This window comes from Photinus pyralis, unplaced genomic scaffold, assembly GCF_008802855.1.
Source record: "Photinus pyralis isolate 1611_PpyrPB1 unplaced genomic scaffold, Ppyr1.3 Ppyr1.4_LG7, whole genome shotgun sequence".
Lineage (NCBI taxonomy): Eukaryota > Metazoa > Arthropoda > Insecta > Coleoptera > Lampyridae > Photinus > Photinus pyralis.
In genome coordinates, this window is record NW_022170738.1 from 12542162 (window position 1) to 12565445 (window position 23284).

General features: G+C 36.8%; 2 protein-coding genes across 2 annotated transcripts; both read right to left on the bottom strand.

Annotated features, from left to right (window-relative positions):
• Positions 1-481: 481 nt before the first annotated feature.
• On the bottom strand, positions 482-7420 carry LOC116176923 (laccase-like). The gene is made up of 6 exons (XM_031495761.1): positions 7110-7420; positions 6790-7065; positions 6286-6740; positions 6049-6239; positions 1528-1723; positions 482-1479 (listed from the first exon to the last, which is right to left on the bottom strand). Exons 1-6 carry the CDS (start codon positions 7394-7396, stop codon positions 896-898), a joined length of 1989 nt encoding a protein of 662 aa, XP_031351621.1. The 5' UTR covers positions 7397-7420; the 3' UTR covers positions 482-895.
• A 4947-nt stretch (positions 7421-12367) lies between these two features.
• LOC116175660 (laccase-1-like) lies at positions 12368-14798 on the bottom strand. The gene is made up of 7 exons (XM_031493891.1): positions 14346-14798; positions 14044-14298; positions 13517-13998; positions 13277-13461; positions 13039-13228; positions 12774-12986; positions 12368-12729 (listed from the first exon to the last, which is right to left on the bottom strand). Exons 1-7 carry the CDS (start codon positions 14540-14542, stop codon positions 12368-12370), a joined length of 1884 nt encoding a protein of 627 aa, XP_031349751.1. The 5' UTR covers positions 14543-14798.
• Between the last annotated feature and the right edge of the window lie 8486 nt (positions 14799-23284).

The window sequence follows — 23284 nt, forward strand, 5'->3', positions numbered from 1 at the left end:
TTGCTGGTTCTGATGATTTTTAGTGGACCAAATGCCAAAGAAAAAACGATGGAAGTTGATACTTATACAAAAATAAACCCAGCAAATAATTTCTAAAGATAAGAAAATTTCGCACAATAAAATACCTGTACTTTATCATCTTCCTGAATTCACTTTAAACACAGGGACACTTGTGAAGTGATATCATTTCAGATGCTAATTGTCTGAGATTTGAATAGTTTGGGCGTCGGCCCTAAAGATGACGTCATTAATTTTCATAGTGTATCGGGTTGAGGGTGTATGTTAGGAGGGTATACGTAAAACTAACCCTTCGACGACAATGAGCACAATTGAAAATTAAAGATAGAATTGCACTGTAGTATCAGAAGTCAAAGCAGTAGGAACATAATTTAACGTTATAGACAGGAAGAAGCATGTACAGAACAAACCCCATTCATCAAACTGTTTTAGTGTAGGACATAAATATAATTTATATGGGTAACTTTTTATTTTGTGAAAATTATACAATGTCCCAGAGGTACAAACAATAAGTTTTTACACCGAATTTGCAATAAACTAATTATATCGGCCAATTTCATGAATAATTCATGAAAAAGTTTTGATAGAATCTACTTTTATGTGATTTGAATTAGTGATATAGATACCGATAATTATTATGATTGCTATATTTGTTAAAGTGCTGTTTCCATATATTATTTACGTAGGTAGTGAAAGTTTATACAAACCGAGAACAAGAAAATCTAAGTTATTAATGCAGTAGACACGCACAATTGCACTCGAGTAGTTAATATGGGCATTGGCGTGTGGTTTTCTGTATTAGCGTCGAATTGAAAATTTCTAATTTACTTTCGTGCAGCAGTTGCGTAATGGTGACTATAGTAAAATTACGTATGCTTTACCAGTCTTGGGGAACAAAGCTACCGCATCTCGGAAATCCTTTGGGAATCGGGGGGATTTGTGACGAGTTGCCTACTTGCAGCACCAGCTCCATACCTACTGCCATGTGATACATGAAATGGCAATGAAAGAACCAAGCACCGGCGTTGTCGGCAATAAAGCGCAATGCCACGTAACCGTTTGAAGGGACTGCGGTGGTATCTTTGCGAGGCGAATCGGCCAGGCGCCTTGGCATTTGCTCATTTCTGTCCAGTTCTACTGCCGTTCTGAGATCCATCTTTGCATACTCAGGATCGATCCACCCTTCAGAGACAACGTGAAAAGCATATCCGTGTAGATGGAAGGGATGAGCTAAACGGGGTATAGCAACTTCGTCTACCATAATGATTTCAACCAAAGATCCATAAGGTATAGGAATCAAATGCGTACAAACACAATTGGGACTACACTTCTCGCTCATATGCTCCTTATTACAGTACTCAATCGGTTCGTTCTCTTTCATTTGAATAATTACAGGGTAATCGGGCGAATCGAAGGAAACACCATCGATAAAAGCTGTAAGATGGAACCCTCCGCCGGCAACTGAAAATGCAATATTATCGCTCCATAACCTTTCAAAAACTTTCTTACCCATAAAGTGGCTACCGAAACTTCCCGGCATGAACAATTCCGTTAAATTTCTAACCAAAAAGCGAAATGGAAGGAATATTTTAACGTCCGGTTGTTTTGCGATGCGATTATCGGGCGGATCCGCGGTGGTTAATTCGCCGACGCAGATCGCACCTTCTCTGGCCACATCGCAGTTTCCGTCGGCCGGATTCAGCACCTTTGGGAAAAATTATGAATGAGCTTATCGGCTGAATAATCAAAACAGTTGATGACAAAATTCGCAAAATATGACCAACTGTTCTACAGTTTTCTTCTTCCACACCCTTCTACGTTCATCGATTCAGGACTCCAGGATACGGGTCCGTTAACTTGGCCCCCCCACTGAGAGATTTGATAGTCGTATTATTTTAAAATGAATGCGCTCGTTATGCGCTCATATGCGCCACCGATAATAACACTTGCGCCATTATCGTTTTTTAGAAATCCGAAAAAACATTTGGGGGGGCCAAGTGAACGTAGCCCCTCCCCCCCAATACGTATTTTGTCCCTTGTAACTAGGTCACCTGATACATTTGGTTATGCGCTCAATTGCGCCACTTGAATTAAAGCTAGCGCCATTACGGTTAAGCCGTGACAAATTTTCAAAAAGTGGGGGGGCCAACTTAACGTTTTTAAAAGTTACTTTTTTTTAACATCTTTTCATACGAAATTGTACTCTCAGGTATGCGCTGAAATGCGCCGTAAAAAGATATCTTTGCGCCATTCTTGTTTTTTGGTTATCCTTAAATATATTTGGGAGGGGCCAAGTGAACGGAACCCCCCATAACGCATTTTGCTACCGGTATTTGTGCCACTCGATACATCTGGTTATGCGCTCAATTGCGCCACTTGAATTAAAGCTAGCGCCATTACGGTTAAGCCATAAAAAAATTTTAAAAAGCGGGGGGGGGGCTAACTTAACGTTTTCAAAAGTTACGTTTTTTAACATGTTTTTCCTACTACATCGTACCTTTCATCATGCGCTAAAATGAGCGGTTAACATAAATCTTTGCGCATTATAGTTTTTGAGAACCTTTTTTAGTACCTATAGAACTATAACGCTATTCATTTTAAGAAGGTAGCGGTAGAAAGCATAGGGACAGTTTAACCTTCACTGTGATTGGTTAAAACACGAGTCACTATTACCCTGAAAAATAAAACCAGTGACGAATTCTGTCTGTTAGAAGTTTTAATTACGAACTTAAACTGTCGAACTGTCATTAGCTGTCAATTTCAAAGATCCAAGCGTGATATCGTTAAATTTATATTTATATTCTTCAAATTTTGTGCCGTTTTATATTTTGCCTGTATGTGTCGATCTTCAAACACATCGCCATCTACCTTCTTATAATGAATACAGTATACATATATATGGGTATGCGGTGAAGTTATGTTCTAATTGTGCAATTTTAACTCGGTTTGCAATAATCGCCAACAACTCATAGGTATTATCTTACTTGGTTTGGAGTTGATGCATTATGTCGTAATGTAGTTCATGTATTAACGATCCTCGAGATAGTTTATAATTTTGTACTGCTGTATGTCTGCCCGTCTGCCTGTGCACGATAACTTTGTTTAGAAACGTCCGGTCGCTTTGAAAATTGGTACACATGTTCTTAAGGATATAAGAAACGTCGCTATTGTTTTTTAGTTACGTAGACTAATGGGCCAAACAGTTACACCCCAAAAACTGCTTGAACCTTCAAAGAATGGTATCTTTTATAATAAATTCTTGTTACAAAGAACATATAAATGCCCGGTTTACTGTGTCAGTAAATATTCATTAAACCTCAAAAAATTTTGAAGATGAAAAAATAATATTGCGCATGCGCAATCTAATTTTTGTATTTGTTAAGATATTTAAATGAAATTGTATGTACGCACCTCGAGTAAAAGTAAAAGTAATGCTAATGGGAATGCGGAGAAGTCAAAGATACTATTAAGACGATGGATGTTAGTGCTATTTGATTTGATCGTCTGTTAATAGTAATAATAGTAATAGTAAGAAAATAGTCATTCAAATAAAAAAAACCTGAGTTTTAGTCGTTGAAGATTCATAACTTTGGATCTCCATAGGTGCGGTTGTCCGCAACTTAACTTTTTTTTAAGTACACTAAATGAAAGCCCTATTCATTCTCTATGCACTGATAAAAATGGGTTGCTATGACTACAACCGTTTTCAAGTAAGTAATCAATTATCAAAGTGCCATCTGCATCCGCCATTTCTCAAGTCTCAAGTCAAAATAACTTAAAAACCATAGATGGTAGATATCGACATGTTGATATCAAAAGAGCTGAAATTTCACGTAGAATCCAAAAATGTAATAAAAGATAGGGCTTGCCATTTAAAATAACGAAGTTACTAGCCACTTCCGGTATTTCCGGAAGTTCGTCGATTTTGAAAATATTTTACATCGATTCGGCCTTCGGAGTAACTCCTAAGTACAAATTTTTAAAAACCTACCTATTTTACTTTCCCAGAAACATTGAACTAAAGCTCCCAAAAAAACACCCTGTATAGTGTTTCTGAAACACTATAATGGCGCAAAGATTTTTGTTTACGGCGCATTTTAGCGCATGATGAAAGGTACGATGTAGTAGAAAAAACATGTTAAAAAACGTAACTTTTGAAAACGTTAAGTTAGCCCCCCCCCACTTTTTAAAAATTTTTTATGGCTTAACCGTAATGGCGCTAGCTTTAATTCAAGTGGCGCAATTGAGCGCATAACCAGATGTATCGAGTGGCACAAATACCGGTAGCAAAATGCGTTATGGGGGGTTCCGTTCACTTGCCCCCCCCCCCCAAATATATTTAAGGATAACCAAAAAACAAGAATGGCGCAATATTTTTACGGCGCATTTCAGCGCATACCTGAGAGTACAATTTCGTATGAACAGATGTTAAAAAAAAGTAACTTTTAAAAACGTTCAGTTGGCCCCCCCGCTTTTTGAAAATTTGTCACGGCTTAACCGTAATGGCGCTAGCTTTAATTCAAGTGGCGCAATTGAGCGCATAACCAAATGTATCAGGTGACCTAGTTACAAGGGACAAAATACGTACTGGGGGGGGCTACGTTCACTTGCCCCCCCCCCCAATGTTTTTTCGGATTTCTAAAAAACGATAATGGCGCAAGAGTTATTATCGGTGGCGCATATGAGCGCATAACGAGCGCATTCATTTTAAAATAATACGACTATCAAATCTCTAAGTGGGGGGGCCAAGTTAACGGACCACCAGGATACGCCAATAACCTTAATGCTATTTTAATAGAGGCGCAAGTGTAATTTCGCACTTTACATAAACAATAGCTCCTTCGTAGCAACCAAACAATTTAATCAATTCGTGCTCGACTTAATACAATTATCTAAATTTATTTAACAAACTAAACCCACAAATTTAGTTTAATGTTCCTTTTTACTGGCACAGATAATTCCTTAAATTTATATAACCCGTTTAATCTCTTACCGACGGAAAATCTTTATTTCGCTACACTTTTGACCAGAAAATCTTCTACTGCTCCCGATGCTTTTTGGTCAGATTTTCGAAAAACTCGCGAGAAATTGACGTTTGGAAGCGATTCCCGGAAAATATATGGTAACATTTAACGAAATTTTTTGCGGCAACTTAACGGGAGTTCTATTTGAAACTTCTAGACCGAATGCCTCCAAAAACTCGCCCCTTAGTCCTATCCCGGTATAGTCTGTAAAATGAATGAATTTCAACTACGGATTAGCGCTTATATTAGTGGTTTTCGTGAGGTTATATATCGTTGCCGTTCTAACACCAAACATTTCTGCTAAGACGTATGTGGGTTGGTTTTTTGTTTTACCGATCCCGCGATGAACTAAGAGCGACGCTGCGTTATAGGCGTTTTAAATGTTTTCGAACGTCAAGAAACGTAACCGCACGTGCAGTAACAATGATCAGCGCTAATCTGTTATTGAAATTCATTGATTTTACGGACTATAGTCGCTCGCATCATAAAGCCCCAATTAAAATCACCGAAAGTAATTAAGAGAACCAAGCGCTATTGAAATTAAACGACGCAGCCAAGCAGAGCTCCATTTCCATCACGGTTTACGAATACTATTCCACTAACTAAATCTTTTATTGAAAAAAAAAAGAAATCTTCTAATTTTTTTACTCTTCTAGAATTTCCATGACATGAATACAAATTAAAGATAGTTTGATTTGGTGTTTTAACTTATTACGTATTGGTTCAGATTTAAAAAAAGGAGTAATCACGTGATCGATAAGATGTTAAAAATATATAAAGAAAAAAATACTGACGCGAAATTTTAATAAACTAGTAAAAAACTCTCCATGTCTTTCTTCTCCTCCAACAATCTTAGATTTGTCATGTCTTTCTATTAATGAGTCATGCGTTCAACGGTTTTGTCAATGCAATAAAATGAGAGATTAGATGCAGCACTAAAAGAATGTATGGTTGAGGATCGTCCCTGCATTAACTCGCAAGACAAAAGTTGAATGTGATAACTAACCTTTCCGTTAAATTCTGGTAAACTGTTAGTATGAGTAGGTGGTGTCGTTGCGGGTTGTCCATTGGAACCAATATACTTTAAAATGGCAAGTTGGCTAAGTTGAAATTGTTCGCACGGTCCAACCGATTTAATTTGAATCCAATATGATCCTCGACGACGATTGGCGTTAATGATGAAATCGTACCGTTCCGCTAAAAGACTAAGGGTTAAACTTTGGTTTGTCATGTTTCAACGTACCGGAGAAAACTCTGATAGTGTCGACCTCAACGGGATCGAATGGTTCGCCGTCAGTGGCGATTGCGAGTAATTTATGCCCTTGTATTGCCATTTGAACCGGACATGTGGTGGTCGTTGCCGTAATCATTCGAAATCGATATTTCTTTCCCGCGGTAACTTCGAAAACTTCTACTGGCGTGTCAACGATACTGCCAATGAATTGCCCTTTGCCGTTTATAAGAAGATTATCCGGATCTTGTCCAATTTCTCCGGTTAGTAGTCCTGGAAACCTAGACGCGGCGAGATGATGCATCCAATCGTGTATCATCAACGTATGGTGGTCGTAATCGTAGAGACCCGCGTGGACATCGCATGGTGAGCGTACTACAATGCTTCCACTGAGTCCATCGAGTTTTTGGAAACCGGTGTGCGAGTGCCAAAAGTGCGTTCCTTCGTTTGTTGCGTACCACCGATAACTACACCCAAAAAATGTTAACGTGCCGTTTGCCGAAAGAACTACCTTACCGAAACGTATCGCCGTAGTGAATCGGACATTGCGTAACGTAAGGGACTCCATCAAAATACGGTGTACCATGTTGTAAAACTCCGTGCCAATGAATTGTCACCTCGGCTCCTGGAACTGAGTTCACGACGTCTATAATTACAGTGTCTCCCAAGCAGACCTCTATGGGAGGACCCGGAAAGCGTCGATTTGCGACCACAATAGTTTTTTCGACACCGTCCGCTAGAACACATTCGCATCCTGGAGTTTCAGGAGTTACGCGACATATCTGACATGCCCTACAAAATTAGCTCGCACCGTCAGTCTTTTGTCGAAAACTTACCCTCCATTTACTGTATAATACTCTACCACAAATTTGAAATAACAAACTTTTGGATATTCGTTCCGTGTACAATCCCGTTTACATTCTTCTGGAGAAGAGTACCATCCCGGAATCTCATGCGTGGATTTAAGACGAGTGAGCGATTGATCATCTTTTTCCTCGTCGATTTTGTCTAATTTCGCGTGAACATTGGCCTGATTACCATTCTGGCGTACTCTTAGACCTTTTACAGAAGTTACCAACAGGGAAATAATAAGAAGCACACCTATATTTCTCATGTTTCCCATTTTGTACTGAAATCCAAATTTCCGCACAGTTTTCATGATGATGTTATCGTGATACGTGAGATATACGAAATAAATATGATTATAGGGGCCAACTGCTAAACCTAACTAAAAATGGCCGTTTAGATAAAGATGTATCGCTTTGTTAAGTAACGAAAATTATATACGACACGTTCAGCGTTTCCAATATTAATTAGTAGCTGTTTTATGTTTAGGATAAACTAAAATAATTGATTATTTAATCGTATGCTCGTTGCTACGCGAAAACTACTTTTTCCAAATAATACACTGTGCTCATTTCAAAAGTATCCACCCTTAATAACATGCGATTTAAATATGGAGAGGGAAGTTCACAAATGATACCTAGAAAATTTTGGGTTCCATAATATTGATTTCATACCATCCATCTTCTGTGCAGTTTATCTTAAGAACCAGTCGATCGATTTCATTTTTTTTCCACCGTTGAGTGGAAAATTTTATGCCCTTTTAAATGATGCATTACAAGGTAGGGGGTGCTATTTTGAATTACGAAGTGGGGTGGCTGGGGGCGAAGGGATGAAACCTAAAATTCTTTAACGACCATTTTTGATCTTCTTCCTCGACATCAACACTCAAAGCCATAATCATATCAGGCCAAGAGTTATGAAACGCCAATTTTTCTTCTCGTTTAAATTCATTCGCGAGTGTTTCCACACCGAATTGGCAAGGAACGGGCAGACAGACTGACACATTACTTGATACACATTACTTCAAGGCCTGTTGGTCTCTTAATATTGCCAATTCTTATTTTTAATTAGCGGTTGAGCTCCGAAGATACGACGATGGTCAAATCAGTGAAAAGATGCGCAATTAAAGAGATTTTACATACAAGGTTTCGTTTCGGAGAGATCATCATCAAATTTAATTTTTTATATAGCCCGCAAAAAATTACATACTGTATTAAATGGCATTTTACGAATACAACAATGTACCACACACAAACAAACAAAGCTTGGCAACATGCGGAATCAGCGGAGCATCATCCTTGTTCTAATGGCTTGTCATAATTAGCCCTGTGATGTATCACTAACCTTAAACTTAACGTACAGGTTTTCTGTAAAAGGATAACCTGTAAGTTAAGGCTGACGTTTCCGATACATCACAGGGCTGATTATTTGCATTAACTCTTAAGAATCCAAAGCCTTTATTAGTTTTTTTTTTCTAAATTATACTTTCTGTCTGTCTGTGTGTTTAAGACACGATAGAAACGAAAATGAAACAAATTTTTTTAATTTCTGAACCACGTAAGACAGAGAAAAAGTCAAAACTGTTTATTTTATATATTTGTACGTACTTTACTCAAAAAAATTGTTTGTCCACCATTTCTGAGATTTGACCTAAAGTTGGTATTTTTTAAATGCAACACCCTGTACATTTTAACGTCAATTTTTTTATTTTTCCTGAATACATTTACGTATCACAATCGATATTATTTTTTTAATAAATTCAGAAAGGTAATGCGATATCTGTTCTAGCAACAATTCCATACCAAAAATGCCTTAACAAAGTTTTTTATATTTTACATTGACTTTATTTTATTAATCTTAAAGGGAAGGTTTAGAATCTGTTTTTGAATACATTTTTTCGTCCCCTTAAAAAAAATAAAAGCGATAGAATTTTTTTTAAGTTTAGCCATGGACTAAAAATAAAAACCTTATTTTTTACGGTTTTTAAATAGTAGGCCATGGATTCATGGAGATTTTGTTTTGTTTATTGTATCCATAGTAACTAAAACTAATCAATATAAATCGCTGACCGCAGAACAAGCCCTTTCAAAATTTTGAACAAAATATAATACAGTCATACCAAAAAGTATAGGTTGTGATCCTGGTTGTGATATATCCATGTACCTAATCAGGAAAAATAATGCAAAAAATTCCTAAAAAAGATAACACAGGGTGTTGCATTTAAAAATACCAAGTTTGGATCAAATCTCTCAAACGGTGGTCCAAACGTTTCACACAAAAGTAGTAGAGGGTCGCGAAAGCCTCTATCTTTTAATCTTAAGCTGAGGTACACTGCAATCTCAATTAAAATAGGACACCCTGTACTTTATTATGGCTCTGAGTAGTACGGTTTCTTCAGTTCTTCATGTGTGGTAATAAAAATGTTGAGCTTTGATTGTGTACGCTGCCTAAATTTGAATTGGGTCTTAGGATGAAAAAATTTTTTTAATTTGTTTCAAGGTTAGGTGTTTTACCCTGGGGTTTTTGACATTAGCTCATTTAGATATGAATACGATTCTCTTGGTTGCCATATAAAAGCCTAAACTTTTATGAATGTTTGCTGTCAAAACTTTTAATGGTGGGAGATGGGAAATTTCAGGTGCAAGTACCTTTTTGATCAAACGTTAATCCTAATCAATTAATCGACAATGAAGCAGTGGAGTAATCATGAAATGGCACTCAATTGAAGTGCGGTTAGAGAATAATTTAAAGAAAACATGTTGTAGTTTCGACAATAATTTCGAGAAAAAGTAGGAATGTTCCTGTATTCGTCCACTGACACTCGCCTCCATAAAATTCTTTGACTAATTTCGGCTCCAAAATATTCTCCTGGAATTCCGAATATACTATCTCCCTATGAATAAGTGTCGTTCATGAAAGCTCGCACCCCAAGTGCTCCCCATAGAAAAATCACATTTGGAAAAATAGACTCAAAAGGTATAATTTCACATCCGGAATTTACTAGAAGAAAACTCATAAAATGACTTAAAATTTCTCAACTTGACAGACTCGGTGGCGTCGATCAACTTCCTAAAATTCCAAAGAATTTATTACGCAAATTGACTCACACCTGAAATAAATCCTGGGCCCGAATAGAAAAAAAACCATCCTGGTCGCACAAAGGATTCGAATAAACACACAATTAATTGATTGACAATTACAAAAATGTATTCCTAAATGAAACCAAATTAAATAGAATCCCTGCAAGGAAGAAAAGCTTACAAAGCTTGTTACTCCGCACGCAGGCAGTCGACAATCAACTGAAATTACTTAAATTACAGTTTTTTTCTTAGTAATACAAATAAACTGGTCGAACAAGGGTTATATAAGGCGCACTAAACTCACACCAACGTTGACAGTTTCTGAACTTCACTTTGCTTTATAACACAGTATGAGATGACAAGGAAAACTGGTTTGATGAATAAAATGAACAAATTCTCGGTGTCTGTTCGGACGATAGAAACTTTTAACTTTTAATAAGAAGAAAACCCCAACAAAAGGCCTTGCCCTTTTTCAATTCAACTTTTTCCGTAAACGGACAACACGCGTTAAACTTCTTACACAACTTTGATGAACTTGCTTCTGCACAGCTTTACTATCTCTTACTTTTAACACCTTATCTAAATAGATAATTACAAAAGCGATCGATATAATCAAGAATCACGCATTTACAAAACTTCGAAAACGAAAAAAAAACACTCAGACACAATCTCTAATACCATAAAACAACTTTGTGCTTACATAATCACCCAGATTTACACTGAATAAATTGAAATACTCTCATATACAGAGGGTGTGCCGTCATTATTTTTGGGGTTTTGGACCGAAACAGTTGTTTACACGACACTGTACACTATGTCCAAGATAACGATGGGGATCTCCACAGAAGATACGACGGTGCTCAAATTAGAAAAAAAGATGCGCAATTAAACAGAAAAACCAGAAAATTCCGATTACTTCCGAAGATATGCCAGAAAAATCGGTTATATACAAAAAAATTGAAAAACACATTGTTTGTTTATGACGTTTATCGTTGTTTTCGTAATAAAACTCAATACAGTATGTACTTATTTTACGAGGCAAATAAAAAAATAAAGTTGATGACTTCTCCAAAACGAATCGTTGTATTGAAAGTCTCTCAACTCTGTCTTATCCAGCTCAAAAAGCGGTAATGAGAAAGTGTTTTTTTTTGTTGTATTTGTTCAAATAACATTAGAAAGCGCGAAATGTCAGTATTTATGGCATATCTTCGGAAGGAATCGGAATTTTCTGGTTTTTCTTTACAGCATGATTATAACTGTTTAATTTCGAATTTTTTCTCTTTGACCATCGTCGTATCTTCTGCGCTTTCGGGGATCCGCATGGTAGACATCCTTATGTACATATTTATTTTTATTTATCTTGGACACAGTGTATATTAAAATACGTGGTTAAGAAACTTTCTCGGATAAGATAAAATACCGGCCTCCAATAGCGAATGGTGGTTTCAAAGCAAAATGTTGAGGGTGACCGAAACTCAGGTTAAAGTCCTCCTGCGAACGGAACATTTCCATATTTTTGACATGATACTTTAATGACTACGAGGATCCGCCTTTATACATTTTAGAAAGGTCGGTCTTTTTTGTAAATTTTGGTAGCTTCACTTTGGATTTCAAAAAGTTTAGAAGAATTTTAAAAACTTTAAAGTACTTGAGAAATTGTAGTATATTTTAAAAACTCAAAAGAGCTTTAGAAATGTTAGAAACTTAGAGATTGGGAAATGTTTGTAATTATGCTTCTTGCAGAGATCGTAGAAGTCTTTAGTTCCTATAGATTCTAGAAGTTTTGTGCAATTTCTAGAGCACTCTGGTTTGTGTAACTGACTGAATGCGCTCTTAGTGTGTTGGGAGTAGTTGGTACCTACCATTGGCATTGACATGATTTTCACTTTTGCTTTTGTCGTGGTAATGACAGGTCTATCTTTGCGAAGAATGTCGATGTGAGTTCCAGAGTCATCACGCTAAAATTGTTTAAATTATCTTAGCATCTTTACGCTAATGGAGCAGGGCTGTAATCCTCTTTAGGAAATATTATTTTCATAGAATTCCTCTTAACACGTTTCAATTAAATGTTATTTGTGTATCTGGATTGTTCATTGCCAAGACAAAGGTTATATAATGTATAATAATTTAATATTTAGTATTGAGATTCTGCACATAGCATTAAAACATCAAATTGGCGGGAGGAAATTTCCACACTTTGGAAAATGGTCGGGAACACGCGGCATGTCCTCCTTGCTTCCAACTTCGAAAACTAAACTCATGCCCGTCATGACGTGATGCGCGAAATGGCAGTGGAAAAACCAATAGCCCGGGTTATCAGATTTGAATCTCACTACAACATAACCGCCGACTGGTAAAGTTAGCGTATCTTTAAAGGCAGGCCGATCAAATTTTCTCTGAAGCAATCCGTTGCTGTCAAGCCATTTCGCTTTGTCGAGGTGCGATCCAGGTCCGTTGGGCAAAGATCCTATTCCCATTACGTTAAATGCGTAACCGTGCAAGTGGATGGTATGTGAAAAGCTCGGTTTAGCTGAAAAATGCGGTTAAACATCAATTTACAAGTTATGAACTTACAATCTTCGATTAGGATGAGTTCGATGACGGAATTTAGGGGAAGATCTATTTTGTGCGTGCATCCGCAACTGTTGCCGCAGTTTTCCGGTTTATGTGTTCCGTTACAGAATTGCGATGGATTTATGTCGTCGTACTGTGATATTAGCGGCGATGGGGCTGACTTGTATTGAATGTTGTCTATTCTGTTTGCTTTCAATTTTTTCTTCGCAAATACTGAAACATACAACGTAAGAACAATACAATCCTCATAGTTATGCGTTGTTACCATTGAATTTGTCGTCGATCTTCAACACTCTAGTTGCTGGTACATCATATGAACCCAGTGGTAAAAACAGCTTCACATCTGCGTTTGCTTTGAGAATATCGCTGTCCACTTCTCTTTTTGTTTTCAAACGGTTGAAACAGATACTGTCCTTGTCATCTTCAGCGCAGTCCTTAGTGTATCGGTTTAAAATCTGTAATTGTTTGTATGAAATCATTCCGTTTAAGAGATCAGGACGTACCAATCCTTGCGGAACTGGGGACTCGGGAGAAGGAGGATCAGCTGCTGGTACTGAAGGTGCAGAACTATAATGTACAAGAGCCAATTGCTGCATATTTGCTGATTGGCAAACACCGACAGCCTTAAATCGCACCCAATAGCTAGCCGCAGGCTGATTGGCGGTAAATATGAAATCAAATCGCTCCGCTACGGTTACATATTTATTAGTATCAAAGTAAAACGGAAAAGTCATAAAACTTACCGGACCAAGACTGTATTCCATCAACCGCAATGCTGTCAAAGTCTTCACCATCGCTTGAAATGGCAATTAGCTTGTGTTGATCAATGGTTAAAATGACAGGACAAACCGACCCCATTGCATTAATAAATCTAAATCTGTAAGTTTCCCCAGGAACTACGAAAAAATGTTCCAATGGCGTTTGCGTCATAACTCCTGTGTCGGGATGTATGGTTTGTCCTTTTCCGTTTATTAATAGACTATTGGGAAGTTTCCCAATTAAGCTAGCCCTCATAGGTCCTGGGAACGTTTCTGAGGTTAGATAATGATGCCAATCGTTGAGCACAATGACATGCTCGCTGAGATCATTGTTAAAAGCGGAACTGTGATGGTCTCTAGAACTGGTTTGTCGTATAATTAAACTTCCAGATATTCCGTCCATTTTCTGAAAACCGGTGTGAGAGTGCCAAAAGTGGGTACCAGGGTTGTCCGCCTTCCACTTATACCTGAGATACGAGTAGTACTTTTTTGGGGTAGCAAAAGAGACTTACCTAAATGCGTTACCGGAGAAAATTGGGCACTGAGTGACGAATGGAACTCCGTCGTAGTGTGGCGTGCCTGTTTGCCAAATCCCGTGCCAGTGTATTGTAACTTCTTGTCCAACAATTTCGTTGTGAACGTCAACCACAACTGTATCTCCTTCGCACACTTCAATTTTGGGACCTGGCATCATGCGATTGACCGTGTTAATACTTCTTTCCACACCATCAGCTTGAATGCAATTCGACGAGTTGTAGTCGCACGGCCTAGAATTAGTTAGTTAAATAGTTTCAAGTAGTTCAGTATATTTTACCATCCCATGGTGGTGTAGTGTTCTATATGAAATTGATAGTAACACGTTTTTGTTTCTCCATCCACACATTGCCTAGCACAGTTGCTCTCCACATTTGGTTTGATTGGAGACGCAGCTTGTATCTTACTTCTTACGAGGGCTCCATCCACGCTCCAAACAAACCCCAATAATGCGCACAAGATCAATGGAAGGCTCATAATTATAATAACATCTTTCCTATTTCGATCTGCTAATATATGGCAGGTCAACCGATCTTAATCTGGCTCTCATGTCAACTGGCTTGATAATATTGTGTTATCGTTTCCGTGGAACTTTTATTGTGCACTCTCATGTACCTACCTAAAATTTTATAGATAGCTGGTTTTTGACTTTTGTATTGCAATTCTCAGAATTGAGCCACTTTGAATCACTCATGTGGCAAATTTTGTGACGACATCGACATGATGTAGTGACCATGTATGTTTTGTGTTTAATCGATGGTTTATATACACCGTATACTTACTTATCCACCAACGCTACAGCAAAGAAACATCAAGCTGCGTGTCGCCTCCTTGTTGCCGAGCGACTCGATATGTCGGTTTTGAAGCGACACTCAAGCTGTGTGGCGGTGGTATTTTGCGTTTTTAATGAGGAGAAGGAAAATTAATATCATGACATAACAGAAAAATGAACAACAATTTCATGTAAAACTAGTAGATATGCACTGGGTGCCCGTCGAGTTCCTTAGCACTCATAGCAGCAACGACCATTTTATTTTTTTGGTTTTTTGCAATAAAAGCACTTTCCATTTTCTGTTTCGTTAGCACCATTGCATCGCAGTCACATCGTCGTTTTCACGGAACCAATATAGAAAACGCGTTGCCTGTTGCCTGCTTGTGCCATGTCGAAATCGTGTCGCTGTTGCGCCTCTTTGGTGGGACAAGGCCCTTAGTCTGTTACGACGACTAACATTTTTCAAATTATTTGTTTAGACACAGCCATGTTTAGGTAATTAGTTTCGAAATGATTGATTTTGCCTAATACAACAATAATATTGTTTGATAGCGTGAAAAACAAAGCCGAACGGAAAGCAAAGAGAGGAAGCTTTGTTCCAATGATCAGATTTAAGGCGTCAAACGATTAGAATATCAGTGGCTGTAAACGTAATATGTCATTTGATACGTCCAATTTGCACAAACTTTCTTTTTTTTCTAGCTGCATGGCATCTAATTTTAGAATAGTTCTAAGTAGTTTGAAGGCCGACATTGTTTTAATGATAATAAGTGGCAATTTAGATCTTACATGCCGACTTACGATAATTGATAATATTGAGTAAAAATACATTTGTTTATGACTAGTCAATATTTTAAGCAATTAATCTAAAATGATAAATTCCGATCTATTGTTAATCAAGTTCATCGTGGCACGAAATATATACAGCTTCAGGAAAATGTATTATCTACATAAATAATAAGATAGGAGGAATCGCATACGATTGTCAGTAGGGGAATTTTTTGCCACTCGTTGTTTTTGTCATTATCATCAGAAGGTTTGTATAAACGATAATTTCCAAAAATTGTGCGGCAATGTGAAAATTGTACCACTGAATGTTACCTAAAATACATATCCGCGTTATATAAACTCTCTGGCAGCTTATATTTTTGTAAACAACAGATTATTAAATTATAAATACAAATTGACGAGCTTTAATTTTATGGAATAAAACAACTTCAATTTTTTAAACATTAACTACTGGATACTTTACACAAAGTTTTGTACAGAACACTTAGTTCAACACCTTCCCCACAACTTTGCACGAAACAAAGTTCATCCTTATAGTTCATTCCCTAAACCGTTTAAATTTAATTGACAATTGAGGTAGAGGCAGAGACTTCCTACTACTTCACGATATGGGAAAATACCTTTTAATTTCGGTCCAGTTTCAATCTTTTGGCCATGAATTGGTATATTCAAATCCTTAGCATTAGGCCGATTCTCACTTTCGTGCAAAGAACCGGCACGGCACATACTCGGCACGGGCAAAGTTTTTTGAGTTCAATTCACACTGCGACACGCTTGCCGCAGGTAAGCAGTTTCTACGTGAGTTTCAACTGTAAAAATGTTCGAAACTTTCACGTTAATTAAAATTGGTCTAATATTAGATGATGAAGAACAAGAAAGTACATATTGCAGAAAAAGAAAAATACGTTTTTGTGTACATAAAATGCATAAGAAGTATCTTTTATGACCGAAATCATTTTCTTGGACACATTCAATCAGCATCTCATCTTGTTCCGCTGAAAAAGTGTTCCTTTGCTGACCCTTCAACCTTTCTTGTACTATGAAAAATGAACTAAAGTCGGTGACCTGCACAGATTGTATTCACACTTGTCGGAACGTGCACGGTACATGCCCGGCAAATATTGTTTCGGAAGAACGCTGCGTGCAAAGGCCGTAGCTGGCCGAGTCGTTGCTCGCATAGTGTGAATTATACCCCAAAAAATTCATAAGATTCAATAATATAGATATTTTGCCGAGTCGGTGCCTTGCCTGTGCCGAGTACGTGCCTTGCACGAAAGTGAGAATCGACCTTTAGTNACTTACCGTAGCAGGTCGATAATCAGTAATGAGTAGAGTGCGGATTTATGGCATTTTGCCTACACCTTAATGTTGAATGCAGAACATAATGGTTTTGGATATACACGTTTCATGAAAAAAGAAAGCGTTTGAGGCTATTTTTATTTTGGCTTTTTTGCTTTTTTTTAACAATGGTGCTTTAAATGCCTTTAAACGCTTTTTCTTGCCTTTTTTTACATTTCTACACTGAGATTAGAATAATATCTCGCATATTAACTTAATGTGGGCAAGAATGTTGGGATTTGCATTTTTTTAATGAATAGCGCACTGTAAAAAATTAGAATCCCCAAATTTGCCACTTGACGAATCAATTAAAATCGTAGATTTTCAAAGAGACACAAATAAGATAAACGGTCTAATAGCCGATATAGTTCAGAAGAAATTAGAGGACGTGCTAACAAAAAATTCTGGTTTTCATATTCTTTCGAAAATCTCCAAAAGGCTAAACGGAAATTTCGTTGAAGATTTAGAAGCACATACTACAGCACCATTAAACTTTAAATTCTTTAAATTTGCACCAATTACCTCTGCAGATGTCGAGAGAAGCTTTTCCGTCTATAAAAATATTTTATCGGACCGAAGGCAAAATTTTTAATTGCAAATTTGGAGAAATCCATAATTGTTAATTGTTTTTCCGATAATTAGAGTTAGTTTCATCATAATCATGTTTTATTGAGGAATACAGGTTTTTTTTGTGTGGATGGTTGATTGTGCATTTGTTTGCTTACTTTGCCTTTTTTTAGCTTTTTTGCCCGTTTTGATGCATATAATAAGCGCTTATTTTATAAAAATAAATGCATTTTTATCCGCACTGCTAATTAGTTTCGAAATGATTGATTTTGCCTAATACAACAATAATATTGTTTGATAGCGTGAAAAACAAAGCCGAACGGAAAGCAAAGAGAGGAAGCTTTGTTCCAATGATCAGATTTAAGGCGTCAAACGATTAGAATATCAGTGGCTGTAAACGTAATATGTCATTTGATACGTCCAATTTGCACAAACTTTCTTTTTTTTCTAGCTGCATGGCATCTAATTTTAGAATAGTTCTAAGTAGTTTGAAGGCCGACATTGTTTTAATGATAATAAGTGGCAATTTAGATCTTACATGCCGACTTACGATAATTGATAATATTGAGTAAAAATACATTTGTTTATGACTAGTCAATATTTTAAGCAATTAATCTAAAATGATAAATTCCGATCTATTGTTAATCAAGTTCATCGTGGCACGAAATATATACAGCTTCAGGAAAATGTATTATCTACATAAATAATAAGATAGGAGGAATCGCATACGATTGTCAGTAGGGGAATTTTTTGCCACTCGGCGCGCATTCGAAAACCAGACTTTTAATCAGGCTCGTATTCAATTGCACTGACCCTTTAATTTGTAGAAATCGATTGGCGAAAATTTGACATAGCTGTCTTCAAAAATTCCCTTAAAAATGAATCACTGAAATGTATGTCCGCGCATCACTTCAGGACAACTGCACCAAATATAATCTTTTTGTTGTTGTTTTTGTCATTATCATCAGAAGGTTTGTATAAACGATAATTTCCAAAAAATTGTGCGGAATGTGGAAATTGTACTCTGAATCTTACCTAGAAATACATATCCGCGTTATATAAACTTCTCTGCAGCTTATATTTTTGTAAATCAAAGATATTAAATAAATTATAATACAAATTGACAAGCTTTAATTTTATGGAATAAAACAACTTCAATTATTTTAAACATTAACTACTTGATACTTTTACACAAAGTTTGTACAGAACACTTAGTTCAACACCTTCCCCCAAACTTGGCACAACAAAGTTCATCACTTTCAGTTCATTCCCTAAACCGTTTAAATTTATTGACAATTGAGGTAGACCAGAGACTTCCTACTACTTCACGATATGGGAAAATACCTTTTAAATTTCGGCCAGTTTCATCTTTTGCCATGATTGGTATTTCAGAATCCTTAGCATTAGTCAAACCAAATTTTTGCGCTAATTGTTCGCAGAACAAAGACTGTGTTAAACGAATTCCATTCGTGTCTTATGAAATTTCCATTCCTGCTAAATGATCTACTTTCATTTCGAACATCTTTTTGATATTGTTCAAAATTTCATCTACCTCTTGCAAGATTCTTCCCCATAATTATTATTTGATTCATTTTTAAAAATACCACTATCGCATTTTAGTGGTTTCAGTACAATTTCGTTGAGCCTTTCGTCAAAGTTTGATTCTGCAGCTTACATATAATTCCTTTCTTCTTTGGATAACCTTCCGAAATTTGCATGAATGTTTCGTCCTCCAATTCCCCATGAAGAAACGCTGTCTTTACGTCAAACATTCTTATTTTAAATTCTTTAGCAGCCGTTATCGTAAGAAGTACTCGCAAACTTGTCATATTTACAACAGGGCTATATGTTTCTTGAAAATCTATTACACTTTGTTGAAAACCTCTTACAACTAGTGTAGCTGTCCTGGTTCCATTTTAATTTTCTTTGAATACCCATTTGCTACTCAAAATTTTTCTGCCTTTCGTTTCTTCGGTTTTTACAAGAATTTTATTTTTCGCAAGAGACATTTTTTCCTCATTTATCGCTTTCTCCCAAAGCTCTTTATCTACACTTTTCATTACGTCAGTGTATGTTAAGATAACGTAATCATTAAAATATGCTGGTTGTCCCAGACGACTAGACGAGTTCGATCTCTTAATCCTAGAAGGCGATCCTTTCAGTTCATATCTGCATTATTCCCTTCTTCGTACTCAGACTCCGTGTCGTCCATGATATCAGAATCAAAATGATTTTCGCCACTGTCATTCTGATATTCTAACCCTTTTGTGATTCCACCTTGTTCTTAAATTTCTACCACATCCGACCTCTTTTCGAAAGAATAAACTTCACAATAATGGGTATAGTCGTCTAAAAATGTGATAAAGTATTTTTTACAATGCCGACACGTTTTTATTGAATTTAATCCCTAACTTTTGTGCATTAATAGGTAATTTTAATCCCTATATCTGTGGGTAGCTAAAAGTGTCATATCATGCATTTTAAAAACGTTGGATTCAATGTAATTACTTACATGAACATTACTGAAGGATAATTCCCTAAATAAGGGTGAAGTTTTATGGGCATGTATCATCAAACCAATTAAAAGAAAACGAAATAAATTCGTCTTATATTTAGTTAATGTAATTGACACAAGTACCTAATGCGGTACCCTCTTTTAATACAGTCGGGCCAAAAATGAAATAGTTGCGATAATAAATAGGTTGTGAAATTGTAGAAGGGCCGTACCAAATTTCTACTGATTGATTTATCTGTACGTCAATTAGGTGTAATTGACAAATTTGCTTGTCAATTAGCGCGAATTGATAGGCCTGTTTATTAACACATCTACTTGTTAATCAGGTCCGATTTAAGCACCTATCTTTCAGTTATAACTGATTGATGCGTATGAATTATTACAATGTGTAGTACAGTTGATAATAAGTCAGTTATATTATTGAAATTGTAAGAAACTGAATATTATAGTAAAATACTGTTCAGCCGTAAGTATATACTGAGTACCCCCATATTTATTCAAAATTGAGTTGTACATCAAACGGCTAATGAGAAAGCCTTAGCCGAATCACAGAAATTAGATGGCCGTTTAACTCCCCTTCTACTCCACATTTAGGTGGCCCGTGGGAAAGTAGAGACTTTCGTTCGCGACTTTGGTGATCAAATTCTTAGCTTAGACGAATTCAACACTGTTATTAGTGAACTAGAAGCTATTTAAATTCAGGACCTCGTTGTCCTCTCAGCGCTGACCCTAATTATTTCAATAGTCTCGCCCTGTTCATTTTTTGACACGGGAACCTTTGTCGTTCGTTATATGAATACGGGCCTTTAGAAAGTTGGCAATTTGAATTAGTCGTCAAATTAGCCGCAACCATTTAGCAACAATTCCTTGTGGCAGACAATTCAACCCCATTGCCCGTCTTCGTCGCTTGGCCTTAAACAAAGAGTGAGCTCCCTTTTTTATTAATTTGCCATGCCAACGTCAATTTTGCAGTGAGCCACTCTTACCGGTCAACCAGTGGGGTTCAAGTACATATATCCATACTATTAGTTTTGCCATTTGCATGCTTTTGTGTGTAGTTTGTTTGCGTTCTCTTCGTTAGAAAAGGTACGAGAAAGATTTCCTTTTCATAATACAGCCCACCTAATTATTCGTTTGTTACCAGCGCATAACTTTTCTAAAAGTAGATGCTGTTATAGTGCCTGAATGTTGTGCATTTACCAACACAAAATTTGCTACACGGGTGTGTTAAAGTGACTCAATGCTGTGATTAGATTTAAATACAAAAGTCAAAATCCAGCTAAATCTTGAAAATTTAAGGTACGTGAGATTGTGAGAGTACGCGATAAAAGTTTCACGGAAGCGATAATATACCTACCTAATTTTCTTACCTAAGGCAAATTATGAGAGCTAGATTAAGATCAGTTGACTGGCATATATTTTATATGTTAGGATCATGCACCGAACGTGACCAACGCTACTGAAGTGATATTAAAAAGTGGTTTTCCAAACTAAAAAACACTGGTACTGGACCAGATCCAATTCCTGTGTTTCTATATTTTTGATTGTGTGTGTCCTGTTTTTAAATTAGAGTACTCGATTAACGATTTTCCATAAATCGGTCAGTGTTTTCGCTCGAATGTGAAAGAAACTGATCGGTGACAAATCATGATTAACTTCAGATTCGTTTTCCTCACTTCTCTCGCCGCTTCAACTTTGTCGGAATTAATGCATACTCATACTTATCAACTTCAGGAATAGCTTTCAGCCCGAAAGTTCTAGTTTCAACATTCGACCACTGCGCTGATTTAATTGATTAGAAACATCGTCATAGCGGGAGAGGCTGCAGCATCCATACCACCAATTTTGAAACGCGATTTGAAACATAATTTTACTAGGAACAAAAATGAAGTGAAATTTCGTGAGCGAAGATTATGTCCAATTCAGATGTATCTAACTACAATTCCTTTCCTTGAGGATCGTGTAAGTCCCCTTCATCTTCTGTTAGGACTGGTGGAGAGTTAAAACAGCTCCCTTGGCAGTTGACACAAGCAAAATGGTGGAAAATATGCCAGCCTTCTTGCACCCACAGCTAGCTCTGCAGTAGGTAGTAGCACATCGGCAAAACATGGCATGTAAAATTTCCAAGTTCAGCAGTGGCTGTAGAAATCACTCCCTCGAGAAAGGGTTGTAAAATAGGTGACGATACACACCTTCACCCAGTAAGGAACACAGTTACGCCAGCCCCAGAGGAAATTTTACAAACCATTTTTTGCCGTTCTTGTATTACCAACTGCGGGGATAGATGAGGGTGCAAGGAGCCTGGCATATTTAGCAACATTGCCTGTGACAACTGCCAAAGAAGCTGGTTTAACTCTCTACCAATCCTAATGGATCATGCGTCCACAATTAATATGGTCTGCAAGACAACCCGAACATGAAAAATTGGCTTTTTAGCCATTTTTGCGTACCACTCGAAAACTATCAACTGTCTGTAAAACATCTCTGTAAAGTGTACATGGGGCGCCGCTAAATTTATTCAGTTATTAATGAAAAGCCAATAAGTACAGGCCAAAGTTGATAAGAACTGTCTTTTGCACTATTTATTGCGGACAATGTTGAGAGAAGAAGAATTTGAAGAAAGAAAAAAAATGCTTAAAGCAAAGATCTTGATCTTTTTATTTTATGGAGTTGAAAGGGATAATTTCCGCTTCCTTGTCTCAATTTTATTAACGAAAATTTTGAAAACAATTCCCTGCTAGCCTGGAATGAATGCAATTTAGCTATTGTAAAAAAATTAATGGAGAAACGACTCTTTCCTTTCCTCACTTGAATTTTTTTTAATTTTCCTTGTAATATTGTGTATTGTGTATACTAATAAAATCCAGCTACACCCCTTAAATTTTTTTGCTCAAAATAGTTTATTAAATCTCCAAATGTACTCTTCATATCAAAATTTTAAAAACCGTAATCACGTTTTTCCTACCCCTAGCTGACTTCTTACTCTCTTTACTTCCTAGCGGTAAGATAAATCCTTAACTTACACTATCAAAATAATTTTTTGCTATTATAAAAAATGACCTTTCCACAAGTAATGTATTAAATGAAGATAGAAAACCTAACCGCAACTAATGGTCACTTTTTTGATCCAACGGGAACACTTTGTTCACCCCAACGATAATGCGAAACTCTTAGGGCCACTTTGGTCGCTTTGAAAATTAAACCGCGAATTCACGTCTTAGGACATAAACCTTATCGC